Here is a 17,725-nt window from a genome sequence, read left to right on the forward strand (position 1 = left end):
GTCAAGAAATGGAACAGCAAGGCCACAGAACATGACATAAGCAGAGCTGTGGGAGACCACCTCAAGCCCCTGGTAGAGCCGGGGGTGGTGTTTACCACTCCACCACGCCTTCAGCAGGCTGGAAACTTGATACTGTTTTTCATACTAAGAGGGACCAGGAGTCTGTTGATTGGTCAGTCATTGGGTTCATTTGTTGAAATCAAATCAAGCTTTATTTATACAGCACATTTCAGACATGGATGCAACACAATGGCTTCACAGGAAAAATTAAAAAATGAAAATAAACAGAAATATTTAGTAAACAACAAACAGAAGACTAACAACTGAAAGACTAATGAGCATTCTATGGAAATGCCATTGATTAAAATATTAATTGGATGCAATATCCAACCCAAAATATAAGCTTGTTTTTTAGGAGGGCCTCTGAAAGACACTATGGGGGTGTCCACTGGAAGTTGACTAGTAACAACAACTGGGACCTAAAAGACACCCACCATGAGACCCACTAAATCTGCCCAAGAAGAGGCAAACAAAAGAAAAACCCACACCACACTTAAAGACAGGAAGCAAACCAAAAAGGTGGAACAACTAAAGGTGTTGACTCTCCACATGTATCAAGACAACTAGAGCACTGGGCCAGACACTCTTAAATAGAACCTGGACCAGCTCAGGTGAAACACCTTCCCACTAACGAGATGGACAAGCCAGCACAGGTGTAACACATACTGACTAATGAGGTGACACCAATCAGTGCGTCCTACGTGCTAACGAGCTAGACGTGCTAGACGTGCTAACGAGCTAGATGTGTCAGCATTTAAAAACAAGAAAAACACATTTCTAAATAATATATACATACAATCGAAATATTTTTGCTCCTTTTTCTTTATCCTTTTTCTTACTATAGAATCCTAAAACTCACTAGCTTCTAGAACTCTCGTGTTCCAAAAACTCACTAGCTTCTAGAACTCTCGTCTTCCTAAAACCCACTAGCTTCTAGAACTCTCGTCTTCCTAAAACTCACTAGCTTCTAGAACTCTCGTCTTCCTAAAACTCACTAGCTTCTAGAACTCTCGTCCCCTTGGAACGAGTCCAAACAAAACTCATCTCCAACACGTAAAAACGTGCAGTCAAAATAAATTGTGATCCATGGCAACTCACTGGCTAAACGCAAAACACAAATCTTTTTGACTGCCCACCCTTGAGACAAACAGCAACCAAGTTGTCCTTACCACGGACATGTCTGATTTCAAGAGGAAACTCCTGCAATATCCGTAGTAACTTTCCACCTCACTGCGGAGCTTCTCTCTCTTTTCAGGGTTCACTAGATAGGCATGTTGTTGGATCGGGGCCCAGTCTCCAATGTCATGCTCTAGTACATTTGGGTTGGCACATCTGAGAATGAACCTTGATATTCTAAAAGCTGGGTAACAATGTCAATATAATTGTACCCAGAAATTGTCAGTTGATTGCATAAATAATTATGATTACTAAATCTTACATGAATATTACACATGAAATATAAAAACCAAATGTACACCCCTTTGTTAATATGTATTAGCAATAATTCACTTAATGGTGAGGCATAAAATGTATCTTTGTCAGGCTTAATGTTTGAAATATGAGGTGATTTGAGTCATGCTTCTTCAGTAGTGGAATAGAGACAATTAGTAGTTGAATGTTGTAAATAAATACTGGAGTGATGTAGGATTGTTCATATAATTGATTATTCTACTGCGACTATGTGTATAGGCTGTAAGTATGTTGAAATTAAATTGTTTTCTTTTCAACTTTCACTTTCAACTAAAACCAAACTTATATTGTACATCGGGCATAGTCTTATTTTCAACGACATTTTGCTAGGTGAGATATCCCCAATGTCACAGTTTAAACGTGTCCAAATCAATAGTCCAAATGCAGAAACAGTTTGTGATAAATTGAAAACCTAAACATAAAATGTAATACATACACAAACATCTGTCACAATAATCATATTACTTGTATTATTTAAAACAAGCACCTTATAAAACTGTACAAGCACCAAAAACGCAGTTGTTTTGACAAGTAGCAATAAATCACTAATATCGATTAGGGGGGAAATCAGGTTGTACGTGCTGTTGAAACTAACACAACTAAAAAATAAACATATGGAAATGGCAGATGTATTTTACCTCACTAGAGGACAACCTGAAGAAGACAGTCAGCTACATTTTGGAGTGATGCATTTAAATGTAGGGGTCACTAAACAAAGGAACACAACACTTATTTGTCATCACTCATCAATATCATGTTGAAATCATTTGTACGACAGGAGGGAGATGAGGTTGCACATCCTGTTAAAACTAACAGCTCAAAAATCACACGGAATCTGGGAATAATGTGTACATCCCTGGTTAGAGGACAATTTATAGAAAACAGCTAGCTACATTTTGAAGTGATGCATTTTCATTCAAGTGGGTCACCAACGTGGTAAGTGTAACACAGCTCTTTTTTTGTTAGTCACTTTTTGTTAAATCTCATAAATAGTAACTCTTCCATTTCAGAGCCTGGATTTTCCCCCTGAGGCTAATATCCATATCATGTTGAAATCAATAGAACAGGGGACAAACGTTTAGGGTTCTACATTGTGACATCATTAAAATACTCCTACTACAATGTTAAAACATTCTACATTTTATTTCACTGATATCATGAAACAACTCCTTCATGAATTTTCTGATGTTTAATCAGAGATCTTTTATCAGAGTATCTCTTCCCACATTGATTACAGCTATGAGATTTCTCTCCTGTGTGTGTTCTCTGATGTGATACCAGGCTGTTTGACTGAGTAAAACTCTTCCCACATTCACCACAGCTATAAGGTTTCTCTCCTGTGTGTGTTCTCTGATGTGATACCAGGTTGGTTGACTGAGTAAAAGTCTTCCCACATTGATTACAGCTATAAGGTTTCTCTCCTGTGTGTATTCTCTGGTGTAAAGTCAGATAGAAAGATGTAGTAAAACTCTTCCCACATTGATCACAGCTATAAGGTTTCTCTCCTGTGTGTCTTCTCTGGTGCACTGTCAGCACTCCAGATCGACAAAAACTCTTCCCACATTGATCACAGCTATAAGATTTCTCTCCTGTGTGTGTTCTCTGGTGTAGTGTCAAAGTTCTAGATGCAGCAAAATTCTTCCCACATTGACCACAGCTATAAGATTTATCTCCTGTGTGTATTCTCTGGTGAGCTGTCAGCTCTCCAGATCGAGCAAAACTCTTCCCACATTGATCACAGCTATAAGATTTCTCTCCTGTGTGTATTCTCTGGTGAGCTGTCAGCTCTCCAGATCGAGCAAACTCTTCCCACATTGATCACAGCTATAAGGTTTCTCTCCTGTGTGTTCTCTGGTGTTGAGTCAGATGGCAAGATTGACCAAACCTCTTCCCACATTGACCACAGCTATAAGGTTTCTCTCCTGTGTGTATTCTCTGGTGTGAAGTCAGATGGCCAGATGTAGTAAAACTCTTCCCACATTCACCACAGCAATAAGATTTCTCTCCTGTGTGTGTTCTCTGATGAATTTTAATGCCTGATGAGGTGAATCTCTTCCCACAGTCAGAGCAGCAGTGAGTTCTCTTCCCTGTGGATGTCTGCAGGTGTTTATTGAGGTGTTCTAATGTGGAGAGACTCTTCTCTGCCTCTTCAGCATCACGAGGTTGTTGAGGCTCCCCAGAGGATCCACGATAGTCCCGTATCTCTCCTGTGTGAACAACAAAGTCAGACAGATGGTTAAAGGCCCACAACAGCGGTAATCCACTGTAAAAGGTGATGCCAACAGCGGAGCCATGATGTTGGACAACAATTGACGTCTGTAATGAATGTTAAAATTATTTGATATTTGCCTTAAATTGAGCAAGAATAGTCATATTTTGTCTTGTTTTCACATTAGTAGTAACATCGATGATTGTAGGCTAGAAATAAGTTATTCATGTTGTTGAAACTCTAAGCAGTGTGCCAGGCGACTTTTGGTCTCCAATATAGGCCCCTTTCTGTATTTGCTAAAATTGTGGCACGAGGGCAATTTGATTGCAGAAACTCCTCCCTGCTAATGAGGAAACCGATAGTTATGGATGTAGTATATCTGCCTGGAGCAAAAATGGTGAGCAAAGATTTTAGTTTTTCACAATGTATTCTGAATGTGAATGGGGGAAATTCAGGGGAGTAACATCCATTTCCAGGTTGCTTCTGAGTACATTTCACACTACCTTGGATTATAAGCAGGTATATCTCTCTGGTCACCCCTAAAGCCAACTCCTCCTTTGGTCGTCTCTCCTTCCAGTTCTCTGCTGCCAATGACTGGAACGAACTATAAAAATCTCTGAAACTCGAAACACTTATCTCCCTCACTAGCTTTAAGCACCAGCTATCAGAGCAGCTCCCAGATCACTGCACCTGTACATAGCCCATCTATAATTTAGCCCAAACTACTACCTCTTCCCCTACTGTATTTATTTATTTTGCTCCTTTGCACCATATTATTTATATTTTAACTTTGAACTTTCTTCAAATAACAAATCTACCATTCCAGTGTTTTACTTGCTATACTTTATTTACTTCGCCACCATGGCCTTTTTTGCCTTTACCTCCCTTATCTCACATCATTTGCTCACATTGTATAGAGTCTTATTTTTTTCTACTGTATCATTGATTGTATGTTGTTTTACTCCTAGTGTAACTCTGTGTTTTTGTATGTTGTCGAACTGCTTTGCTTTATCTTGGCCAGGTCGCAATTGTAAATGAGAACTTGTTCTCAACTTGCCTACCTGGTTAAATAAAGGTGAAATAAAAATTAAAAAAATTTTTAAAAATTGTAAGGATATTTGAATGTCCTGTTTAATATAATGTTTGCTAAAGCATTAAGAATTATGTGTAATTATTGAAGAACTGCGTTAATGACAGTATCCATTTGGGTGTTGTCAATAAAGTTAAGATTTTATTTATTTATTTAACCAGGTAGGCCAGTTGAGAACAAGTTCTCATTTACAACTGTGACCTGGCCAAGATAAAGCAAAGCAGTGCGACACAAACAACAAAGAGTTACACGTCGGATAAACAAATGTACAGTCAATAACACAACAGAAAAATCTATATACAGTGTGTGCAAATGGAGTAAGGAGGTAAGGCAATAAATAGGCCATAGTAGCAAAGTAATTACAATGTAGCAAATTAACACTGGAGAGATAGATGTGCAGATGATGATGTGCAAGTAGAGATACCGGGGTGCAAAAGAGCAAAAAAAGTAAATAAAAACATGGGGATGAGGTAGGCAGTTGGATGGGCTATTTACAGATGGGCTGAGTATAGCTGCAGTGATCGGTAAGCTGCTCAGATAGCTGATGCTTGAAGTTAGTGAGGGAGATATAAGTCTCCAAAGTCAGCAATTTTTGCAATTCGTTCCAGTGATTGGCAGCAGAGAACTGGAGGAAAGGCGGCCAAAGTAGGTGTTGGCTTTGGGGATGACCAGTGAGATATACCTCCTGGAGTGCGTGCTATGGATGGGTGTTGCTATGGTGACCAGTGAGCTGAGTTAAGGCGACCTTAGCAAAGACTTGTAGATGACCTGGAGCCAGTGGGTTTGGCGACGAATATGTAGCGAGGGCCAGCCGATGAGAGCATACAGTTCGCAGTGGTGGGTGCTATATGGGGCTTTGGTGACAAAACGGTTGGCACTGTGATAGACTGCATCCAGTTTGCTGAGTAGAGTGTTGGAGGCTATTTTGTAAATGTCATCGCCGAAGTTAAGGATCTATAAGATAGTCAGTTTTACGAGGGTATGTTTGGCAGCGTGAGTGAAGGAGGCTTTGTTTGCGAAATAGGAAACCGATTCTAGATTTAATTTTGGATTGGAGATGCTTAATATGAGTCTGGAAGGAGAGTTTACCAGACACTTAGAATATGTGGACAACAACAAATACCTAAGTCAGAATCGTCCAGAGTAGTGATGCTAGTCAGGCGGCGGGTGCAGAGAAGATTGGTTGAAGAGCATGCATTTAATTTTACTAGCGTTTAAGAGCAGTTGGTGGCCACAGAGGGGGTTTGGTATTGCATTGAATGGCATTGAAGCTCATTTGGAGGTTTGTTAACCTGTTATGGATAGGGGGCAGTATTTTCACGGCCGGATAAAAAACGTACCCGATTTAATCTGATTATTACTCCTGCCCAGAAACTAGAATATGCATATAATTATTAGCTTTGGATAGAAAACACTCCAAAGTTTCTAAAACTGTATGAATGGTGTATGTGAGTATAACAGAACTCATTTGGCAGGCCAAAACCTGAGAAGATTCTGTACAGGAAGTACCCTGTCTAACCATTTCTTGGCCTTCTTGATCATCTCTATCCAAAACAGGGGATCTCTGCTGTTACGTGACACTTCCTACGGCTCCCATGGGCTCTCAGAAGGCGGCAAAAAGCTGAATGGTGGCTTTGCAGGCCATGGCTGAAAAACATTAGCGCGTTTGGATAGTGGTCGGTCAGAATACTATGAGACTGAGGCTCGTGCACGAGTCGACTCCATGTTTACTTTCTCTCTCTTTGAACGAAAACAACCACTCCCGGTCAGAATATTATCGCTTTTTTACGAGAAAAATGGCATAAAAATTGATTTTAAACAGCGGTTGACATGCTTCGAAGTACGGTAATGGAATATTTAATTTTTTTTGTCACGAAACGCGTCGGGCGCGTAACCCTTCGTCACCCTTGGATAGTGTCTTGAACGCACGAACAAAACGCCGCTATTTGGATATAACTATGGATTATTTTGAACCAAACCAACATTTGTTATTGAAGTAGAAGTCCTGGGAGTGCATTCTGACGAAGAACAGCAAAGGTAATAACATTTTTCTTATAGTAAATCTGACTTTGGTGAGGGCTAAACTTGGTGGGTGTCTAAATAGCTAGCCCTGTGATGCCGGGCTATCAACTTAGAATATTGCAAAATGTGCTTTCACCGAAAAGCTATTTTAAAATCGGACATAGCGAGTTCATAGAGGAGTTTTGTATATATAATTCTTAAAATAATTGTTATGTTTTTTGTGAACGTTTATTGTGAGTAATTTAGTAAATTCACCGGAAGTGTTCGGTGGGAATGCTAGTTCTGAACGTCACATGCTAATGTAAAAAGCTGGTTTTTGATATAAATATGAACTTGATTGAACAAAACATGCATGTATTGTTTAACCTCTTGAGGATACCCTAGGATAGGGGGCGCCACAGCGCATTTTGAAAAAAAATCGTTCCCATTTTCAACGGCCTACTAATCAAACTCAGAAGCTAGGGCATGCATATACTTATTATATATGGATAGAAAACACCCTAAAGTTTCTAAAACTGTTTGAATGGTGTCTGTGAGTATAACATAACTCAAATGGCAGTCAAAACCCCGAGACCGATTGAAACAGGAAGTGGAATTCTGAATTGTGGACTCGACTTCTCATCTTTCCCTATTAATCACACCGTTAACAATGGTTCAGTGAGCACTTCCTATTGCTTTCACTAGATGTCGCCAGTCTTTTCACAGTGGTTTGAGCCTTATACAGTCGAAACTCAGTGAATGACACGCATTGGAAATTGGTCACAGGGGATGGGCCATCACCATTATGACGCCGGCGGCCATGTCTACCCCCACCTTTGTAAACGGTTTGAAACACAATGAAATCATCCCCCTCGAATCTTATTGGCTCTCTTGGTGTTACAGGCCCTGAAGATTAATGTTTTACAACGTTTGACATGTTTGAACGAACGTACAGGCGAAACTTCAGGCTGCGCACGTCGGAGAATTTGGAGAGAGCCCTAGGACCCGCTACCAACAGCAGGCTAATGGAACGTGAAGGAAGGACTTTTTCGACCGAAAATACATCATACATTTTGATATACTGCCATGGTCTAGTATGTCACTGCATCAGACACCATTCACAATGCTGGCTGAGGTACAAGTAAAGGTACGAGTAAAACATGAAATATTATTTCCTAACCATTCACAATGCTGGCTGAGGTACGAGTAAAACATGAAATATTATTTCCTAACCATTCACAATGCTGGCTGAGGTACGAGTAAAACATGACATATTATTTCCTAATTGTAAAAAATTCCTCAATCTTTTAAAAAAGATCTGAAATGGCAAGGCTTTAGTTCAGTGGGCTTTTCCATTGTTGAGGAAAGCAGGGGAAGTGTTGTGAGTAACAGAACTGCCTGAGATGTGGGGGAAGGGAAGCTGCTCGCTGATTGGCTGTAGTGACAAGGGTCCCTCCAAAAATCTATCACTATTCCAACTGACATGTCAAATTCTCCCCCAAATCTACCACTAATAGACCAAGCCTCCACAGACCCTGTCTTGTATTGACAAACAGAACAAATCATTTGACATTCAAATATGTCATTTTTAATATCTCAATTCAATCCAGCTGGGCCTTTTTAACACAGACAGTTGTTCCTGCTGTAGATGTTATGCCTTTGTACAGATCTAAGATCAGTTCTCCTCCACAATGCATATTCAGTACCGGCCAATTGTTTGGACACACCTACAAATTCAATGTTTTTTCTTTATTTTAACTATTTTAACTATTGTCTACAACACAACTATGAAATAACTCATATGGAATCATGTAGTAACCAAAAAAGTGTTGAATAAATCAAAATATATTTTTTATTTGAAATCCTTTAAAGTAGCCACCCTTTGCCTTGATGACAGCTTTTCACACTCTTTACCTCTTCCCCTACTGTATTTATTTATTTTATTTATTTTATTTTGCTCCTTTGCACCCCATTATCTCTATTTCTACTTTGCACTTTCTTCTACTACAAATCTACCATTCCAGTGTTTTACTTGCTATATTGTATTTACTTTGCCACCATGGACTTTTTTGCCTTTACCTCCCTTAACTCACCTCATTTGCTCACATTGTACATAGACTTATTTTTCTACTGTATTATTGACTGTATATTTGTTTTACTCCATGTGTAACTCTGTGTTGTTGTATGTTGTCGAACTGCTTTGCTTTATCTTGGCCAGGTCGCAATTGTAAATGAGAACTTGTTCTCAACTTGCCTACCTGGTTAAATAAAGGTGAAATAAATAAAATAAATAAATCAATTCCTTCAACCAGCTTCACCTGGAATGCTTTTCCAGCAGTCTTGAAGGAGTTCCCACATATGCTGAGCACTTGTTGGCTGCATTTCCTTCACTCTGCGGTCCAATTCATCCCAAACCATCTCATAGGCATAGTTGTGTTGTTTTCACAGTTAACTCTAATGAACTTATCTTCTGCAGCAGAGGTAACTCTGGGTCTTCCTTTCCTGTGGCAATCCTCATGAGAGCCAGCTTCATCATAGCGATGGATGGTTTTTGCGACTGCACTTGAAGAATCTTTCAAAGTTCTTGAAAATGTACGCATTGACAGACCTTCATGTGTTAAAGTAATGATGGACTGTCATCTCTTTTTGCTTATTTGAGCTGTTATTGCCACAATATAGACTTAGTCTTTCTGCAAATAGGGCTATCTTCTGTATACCACCCCTACCTTGTCACAACACAACTGATTGGCTCAAATGCATTAAGAAAGAAAGAAATTCCGCAAATGAACATTTAACAAGGCACACCTGTTAATTGAAATGCATTCCAGGTGACTACCTCATGGTAGATAGATGATAGGAGATAGAATGATGGTCAAAAGATAAAAGTCAACAAAAAAAGTCAAAATAAAACATAATAAAAGTACATTTGAATGACACTAAGTGGCAGTGTTTTTACAACTAATGCCGGTTTACCTGAAGCTGATGCCGTGCAGGTGTTGGTACACATGCATATACACACACTCTCATTCAAATAAACACATACAAGAACACACACATACATGTACTAGTGCCAGACATGCACAAAAACATAGACAGTTGGCATTGCTGTTATGATTTCAGTTGTCCTTGATGTCCTTTGTTTTAAATGTATTATTATTATTTTATTATTTATATATATATATTTTTGCATTGTTTGCTGTTTTCTTCTGTCTTTTCCTTTTTTCTCTTTAGTTCATTCTCTTGGTTGTTGGTTGAGGGACAGCTATTGGGGAACTGTGGGGGGGATCTTGGAGGGTTGAGGGACAGCTATTGGGGAGCTGTGGGGGGATCTTGGTGGGTTCAGGTTTCACAAGATTGTGATCATGAAAAGGACACTCTTACATATATTTTATATCAGTATCATGCACACGCACCCTCACACATAAGGATGGCTCTGTTGCAGAAAGACTGATACATGTTGAATAGTGTGTTGATGCTGTATTGTTTGTCCTTCATGTTCTAATACTTTAATGTTACCCCTTCCTTGTGTTCTTTGTAATAAATATATATATATATTTTTTTAAATCAGTCGGGGTCTAAACTTACTGTTGAGAGTTAGAATAGAAGAATAGACAAGGTGTCATTTAGAAATGTGGTTGCAGGGGCGAAAATCTGATATCAACTTTGGAGGGGACAATTACATGAAATTTTCTCAAGAGCAATTCCTGAGGGGGACACCAAAAGTAGTGCTGTAACACATAGCCTACATTGTAATATGGTAAATGTATATTGAGGAACCAAAGAAATAAGGTGTTTGCCGTACTCCTAACTACCGGTACCCAAAACTACACAACTAATCACAACAGCAATACCATTGCCTTTAACAAATCTTAGTTCAGTCACCAGTTTAAGTTGAGAGTGGGGGTATCCATGGCATTTTCCAATTATGTTCCTATTTTGCAAGTCAACAAAATTGAGAACCTTTCATAATGTTGCCAAACAAAGACTCAACAAACTTACCTGAGACTCCCTGTCTCTGCCAGTCTGTCCCTGCATATCTGTCCCCAACTCTGATGTCTGTGTGCCATCTGTTGCTTGCTCTGCCTAATGATATCATTGTGAAACATTTCCATTAGAATTTCATTTCTTTCTTATGAACATTTTATCAACTAGTCTTTGAGATATTAGGCTACTAGGGTTCTTACTTTGTGTTTTGGTGTACTGAAAAATACTCTGATGTCCGTCTTTTATTTTTCTGCCATTTTTCTACCTGGCTGGCTGGCTACACACACACACAGTGTGTAGGTTATTTACAGTAGGAGATGGGCTTCTATCATCTTATCTTTTATCATTCTATTTGGGCTTCGATCTAAAAGGTAGCTAGCAAATGTGAAACGGATTAAAATGACAAGAGTTGACAGATGTATGAGTTCACCATTTACACAACATATGCTGCAACCTTTTGTAATTTTAATAGTTTGTTTCATATTGGCTTGCTTCCAACAATAGCTGAATTTGCAAAGCTAGCGAGCACCAATTCCGTTTCAGTGGTGTTTGCTATAATCTTTGCTACCCGGGTTAAATAAAGGTGAAATAAAATACATAAATAAAAGTTCCCTTGCGACAATTTAGCTTTTGCAACGAGACCATTAAATATGTTTAAGACAATGGTAGAAGAGAGTGTAGTTCTGTTCAGTTTGGACTCCAGTTTATCGCTAACCTTATCACAGGGACTTTGAAGCACTAACTTACATCATCTGCATGCTGATCTTGGAATAAATTGACGATAGCAAAGATTCCATCTTTGACGAGGCCACATAAATGGAATAGGTACTAGCTAGCTTAATAGTTAATATTTGCGCGCTAGCTCTGCATATTCAGCTAGTGTGTGTGCGCGATTGACTAGATTAACCTCACGTCAGTTACGTTCATAGAGTGCCTTTCAGACAGTGGATACGACCCCTCTGTTACCTTGCCAACTAAGGAACTGGCAGTGGATCAAACCATTGTGAGGCAAAGGGTGGGGGGGTCGCAATCTTTTGAAACTTAAAAACGCGCTATTAAGTGTCTATAATCAGCACAATTGCTTTCATTGCGTATTATTAATATTATTTAAATTACATAGTTATGTTTCAGTGATATATTGGGGGGGACAAATCATATTTTTCCCAGGATGGGGGGGTCGTGTCCCCCCCGTCCCCCCCGGGATTTCCGCCCCTGTGTGGTTGTGCATCAGCAGTTTTTCTCTTGAAAAAAATAAAGAGGTGGGGAAAAGTACATTCTACACAAATGACCTTCATTATATCAAAGAACAAATGTGTGTGTCTGAGGGGAAATTAACTTTCATACAGACAAAAGGGTGAGAAGTTATACCAATATCAGTGGACAATTTGCACTGCTGCTGAAAAACATCCCCACAGCATGATGCTGCCACCACCATGCTTCACCGTAGGGATGGTGCCAATTTTCCTCCAGACGTGACACTTGGCATTCAAGCCAAAGAGTTCAATCTTGGTTTCATCAGACCAGAGAATCTTGTTACTCATGGTCTGAGAGTCCTTTAGGTGTCTTTTGGCAAACTCCAAGTGGGCTGTCATGTGCCTTTTACTGAGGAGTGGCTTCCGTCTGGCCTCTCTACCATAAACGCCTGATTGGTGGAGTGCTGCAGAGATGATGGTCCTTCTGGAAGGTTCTCCCATCTCCACAGAGGAACTCTGGAGCTCTGTCAGAGTGACCATCGGGTTCTTGGTCACCTCCCTGACCAAGGCCCTTCTCCCCCGATTACTCAGTGTGGCCGGGCGGCCAGCTCTAGGAAGAGTCTTGGTGGTTCCAAACTTCTTCCATTTCAGAATGATGGAGGCCACTGCGTTCTAGGGGACCTCCAATGCTGCAGACATTTTTGGAACCCCTCCCCAGATCTGTGCCTCAAAACAATCCTGTCTCAGCGCTCTACGGACAATACCTTTGACCTCATGGCTTGGTTTTTGCTCTGACATGCACTGTGAACTGTGGGACCTTATATAGAGAGGTGTGTGCCTTTCTAAATCATGTCCAATCAATTGAGTTTACCACAGGTGGACTCCAATCAAGTTGTAGAAACATCTCAAGGATGATTAATAGAATCAGGATGCATCTGAGCTCAATTTTGAGTCTCATAGCAAAGGGTATGAATACATTTGTAAAAATGTCTAAAAACCTGTTTTGGGATTGTATGTATATTGCTGGCAGAGTTTTCTAACATTTTTTAAACACTTTATTTAACTAGGCAAGTCAGTTAAGAACAACTTCTTATTTTCAATGATGACCTATGAACAGTGGGTTAACTGCCTTGTTCAGGGGCAGAACAACAGATTTGTACCTTGTCAACTCAGGGATTTGAACTTGCAACCTTTTGGCCACCTCTGGCAGTTTTGTTCACAGTCATGAGATATGTGGCATAGAAAAGTCCAAATTTAAGGACAGTACATGGGAGGCACTATACTGTGTGTCTGCAGGTGTCTATCTGATCAAAACCACTGATACAGGAGCCCCTCCACCCTCTGGTGGGATGGATCATGTCTACAGAGAAACCTAGATTCAAATACTTAGATGTGTGTGTATTGGGTATATGTTGTGAAATTGTGAGATTTTACTTGTCAGATATTACTGCACTGTCGGAGCTAGAAACACAAGCATTTCGCTACACCCACATTAATATCTGCTAAACATGTGTATGATAAAATGTGATTTGATTTTTATTTGAAATAAACGTCCTATTTATCAAAGGTGCTTTTGGCTGGGGTCAAAATTACTCCAAAGGATTTGAATTAAAAGTCAATTTTGATACAGAAACACTAAACCATGATTTATATATATTAAAAACAAGTTGTTTGACAAAGTCATTAAAAATTGGAATAATTGAATGAACCACATTTTGGCTATGATAAAAGATATGCCTCTGGGGTCAAAATGATCGATGTCAGTATGGTTCAATGTAAATATGTAGTGGGTGTAAAGTTTGTTTTAAATTCTCACTCATTAAAAACGAATCAATCAACACATGCTTCTCTTTGAACGACTTAATATAATATTAAACTTTTATGAAATAAATGAAAAATAAACGTTTGGTTCCTCAACTGCGTTGCCCACTCCAGTCAGCAGATGGCGATGTGCGTCTTTTAGGTTCAGGCGATGCTGCCAGTGTGACGTATAATCTAGTGGACGGGACGCTCCTTCAACAACAACAGCTAGTCAGACACCTCGGTAGCTTTCTAGCAAACATAGCTACAACATTCACGCTCTTTACACTGGTTTGGTGTATATTAGTCGCAGTGTTTTAAACACACTTCTGTCGTATGTACTTGTTGGCCCATTTAATTATATATTTACGTTGTTTGTCAGCTAGCTGGTTTGCTAAGTTAGCTTAGAACTAGGCTAGTCGCTAATGCTAGCTAGCTAACATCCCCGACCATGAGGTCACTAAGCTACTCTCCTCCTGCTAAAGAAGAGGTCTGTTGGACGGAGAAAGAAGCTCTAGTGAAAGAGGAGGAGGAAGAGAAAGATGTTACAATACAAAAACAAGTAGAGGGTGAGGCTGTTACCGTGAAAGAAGAAGAGAAAGACGTTACAGTGAAAGAAGAGGAAGACGCGTTCAGAGTGAAAGAGGAGGAGGATGTTACAGTAAAAGAAGAGGCGGCAGAGGAGGAGGGGGAGATGACTGTCACATTGGAGGAAGAAGAGGAGGTTGGAGATCTGTTTAACACCAGTAAGTACCATCTCTGCAGTCGTTGAACCAATATGCAGTGAAGGGGTTCTACCCTTTAATGTTGTTCTGTAGGAATGGCTGAAGCTACACTGTAACGTGTAGAACATCAAGAGTGGACCATCAACAACACGTTAACAATTGATCAAATGCATCCAATGACAATGCCTGAAATACTGTAGTCCTCAATATCTCCTATTAGATTAGCCCAATATGTTCTCTTAAAGGGGCAATCAGCAGTTGTTACATCCATTTTGGGACTTATACATTAATTATATGTACCCATTGTTTCTTGAATAAATTCCTTATAAATGCCTCATGAGCTTGGTTCAACTGTCGTATCCCATCAGAACCCAAAATATCAGCTTTTTCTTTACTCCAATGTTTGTCAGTAAATATAAACAAACACTGTATATCCTCAAAACATGGTTAAAACTAGAATGTTGATATCATGGATGGTTACATTTCTCCAGCCCCATCCCTCAGCTTTTTACCGAAACGGGCCGGGAGTACGCTTTGTTATTGTTTCTACTGCTGATTGCTGCCCCCGTTACTCCTCAAGGTCCAAGGACTGTATGTTATTTTCAGAGGTAGACTGGCTCTGTCAGGTAAAATAGTCAAATAATCCATCTAAATGTGAATCGATTCTCAATTGCAATACGTTTCTTGAAGCATAAATTGCTGTACTTTCATATCAATTCAGAGTAATTTCACACAATATTTAAATATCACATCAAAATAATTTCACATAATACTTTCCGGACTAGTCTCCCAGTCCCTGCTGCTGAAAAACATCCCCACAGCATGATGCTGCCACCACCATGCTTCACCGTAGGGATGGTGCCAGGTTTCCTCCAGACGTGACTCTTGGCAGTCAGGCCAATGAGTTCAATCTTGGTTTCATCAAGTCAGAGAATCTTGTTTCTCATGGTCTTTGAGTCTTAAGGTGCCTTTTGTCAAACTCCAAGAGGGCTGTCATATGCCTTTTACTGAGTAGTGGCTTCTGTCTGGCCACTCTACCATAAAGGTCTGATTGGTGGACTGCTGCATAGATGGTTGTCCTTCTGGATGGTTCTCCCATCTCCACAGAGGAACTCTGGAGCTCTGTCAGAGTGACCATCAGGTTTTTGGTCACCTCCCTGACCAAGGCCCTTCTCCCCCAATTGCTCAGTTTTGCCGGGTGACCAGCTCTAGGAAGAGTATTCCATTTATGAATGATGGAGGCCACTGTGTTCTTGGGGACCTTCAATGCTGCAGAATTATTTTTGGTACCCATCCCCAGATCTGTGCCTCGACACAATCCTGTCTCGTAGCTCTACGGACAATTCCTTCGACCTCATGGCTTGGTTTTTGCTCTGACATGCACTGTCAACTCTGGGACCTTATATAGACAGGTGTGTGCCTTTCCAAATCATATCCAATCAATTGATTTTACCACAGGTGGACTCCGAACAAGTTGTAGATAAATCTCAAGGATGATTAATGGAAACAAGATGCACCTGAAAGCAATTTTGAGTCTCATAAGCAAAGGGTCTGAATACTTAAGTAAATAAGGTATTTTTGTTTTTTACTTGTTTTCACTTTGTCATTATTTCATTATGGGCTATTGATGACACCCCTCAGAAACAAGAGCCTAACCATCAGAAAAAAACCTCTTCCTTAGCCTACTCCTCCCGCTGCTGCTTGCCTTCGTAAATTCTGATGTTATGCTCCTAAAGTTTCTGGTGATGGTGATGCGTTGTGATGACCTCACTACCCTCTGGAGAGCCTTTCGGTTATGGGCGGAGCAGCTGCCATACCAGGCGGTGATACAGCCCGACAGGATGCTCTCGATTGTGCATCTGTAAAGGTTTGTGAGTGTTTTTGGTGACAAGCCGACCATTACACTGGATAATCGCAGCTAGCTAGCTGCTACCGAGTGGCCCAGCCCTGAAGCTAGCCTTGAGCCAGGCCCATCTCTCGGCCTGCTCAGTGGACCCTATGATCACTCGGCTACACAGCTGATGCCTCCCAGACTCTTCACTAAGACGACTAGAAGCCACTACATCACCGGATTCCTGCCGTAAGCTCTGGACCTTTGCACCGGATTGGCTATAGTGGCTAACGCCCTTGTCCCAAAGCTAGCACCAGTTAGCCTCGAGCTTACGTGCTTCTCCCAGCTAGCAAACAAAATTACTCCAGCTACAATACCTCTTTTGCCAATTGGCCTGGACCCTTTGTAAACATGGAGCCCCGCTGATCCATCACGACTGGTCTGCCTACTACATTCCGTCCGATGTGCCCTCAACCGGCCTTTGCAGGACGTCGGTGACGCCCTTGTCCCGAAGCTAGCACCAGTTAGCCTTGAGCCAGGCGCATCTCCAGGCTAGCATAGTAACGACTACCTAACGGCTTCCCTGTTTCGTATATTCCTGTTCACCGGACCCTATGATCACTTGGCTACATTGCTGATGCCTGCTGGACTGTTCATTAATCACGGGTCTCCATTTTGTTTCTTTTGTTTATCTGTTGGCCACAGCCTCAAACTCAGGCCCTGTGTGTAGTTAACGGACCCTCTCTGCCCATTCATCGCCATTTTACCTGTTGTTGTCTTAGCTGATTAACTGTTGTCTTACCCGTTGTTGTCTTAGCTAGCTCTCCCAATCAACACCTGTGATTGCTTTATGCCTCGCTTTATGTCTCTCTAATGTCAATATGCCTTGTATACTGTTGTTTAGGGTAGTTATCATTGTTTTATTTTACTGCGGAGCCCCTAGTCCCACTCAACATGCCTCAGAGAACTCTTTTGTCCCACCTCCCACACATGCGGTGACCTCACCTAGCATAACTGGTGCCTCCAGAGATGCAACCTCTCTTATCATCACTAAATGCCTAGGTTTACCTCCATTGTACCCGCACCCTACCATACCCCTGTCTGTACATTATGCCTTGAATCTATCCTACCACGCCCAGAAATCTGCTCCTTTTATTCTCTGTTCCCAAAGCACTAGACGACCAGTTCTGATAGCCTTTAGCCGTACCCTTATCCTACTCCTCTGTTCCTCGGGTGATGTAGAGGTTAACCCAGGCCCTGTGTGTCCCCAGGCGCTCTCATTTGTTGACTTCTGTAACCTTAAAAGCCTTGGTTTCATGCATGTTAACATCAGAAGCCTCCCTAAGTTTGTTTGACTCACTG

The 17,725-nt window shown here is 40.8% G+C and overlaps 1 protein-coding gene across 1 annotated transcript; it reads right to left on the reverse strand.

Moving 5' to 3' along the window:
• Positions 1-2,518: 2,518 nt before the first annotated feature.
• On the reverse strand, positions 2,519-9,444 carry LOC145864268 (uncharacterized). The gene is given in 2 exon segments (XM_082969705.1): positions 2,519-3,549; positions 9,439-9,444. Coding segments are annotated over 2 exon segments (870 nt in total). The 3' UTR covers positions 2,519-2,685.
• Between the last annotated feature and the right edge of the window lie 8,281 nt (positions 9,445-17,725).

This window comes from Salmo salar, chromosome 02, assembly GCF_965601325.2.
Source record: "Salmo salar chromosome 02, fSalSal1, whole genome shotgun sequence".
Lineage (NCBI taxonomy): Eukaryota > Metazoa > Chordata > Actinopteri > Salmoniformes > Salmonidae > Salmo > Salmo salar.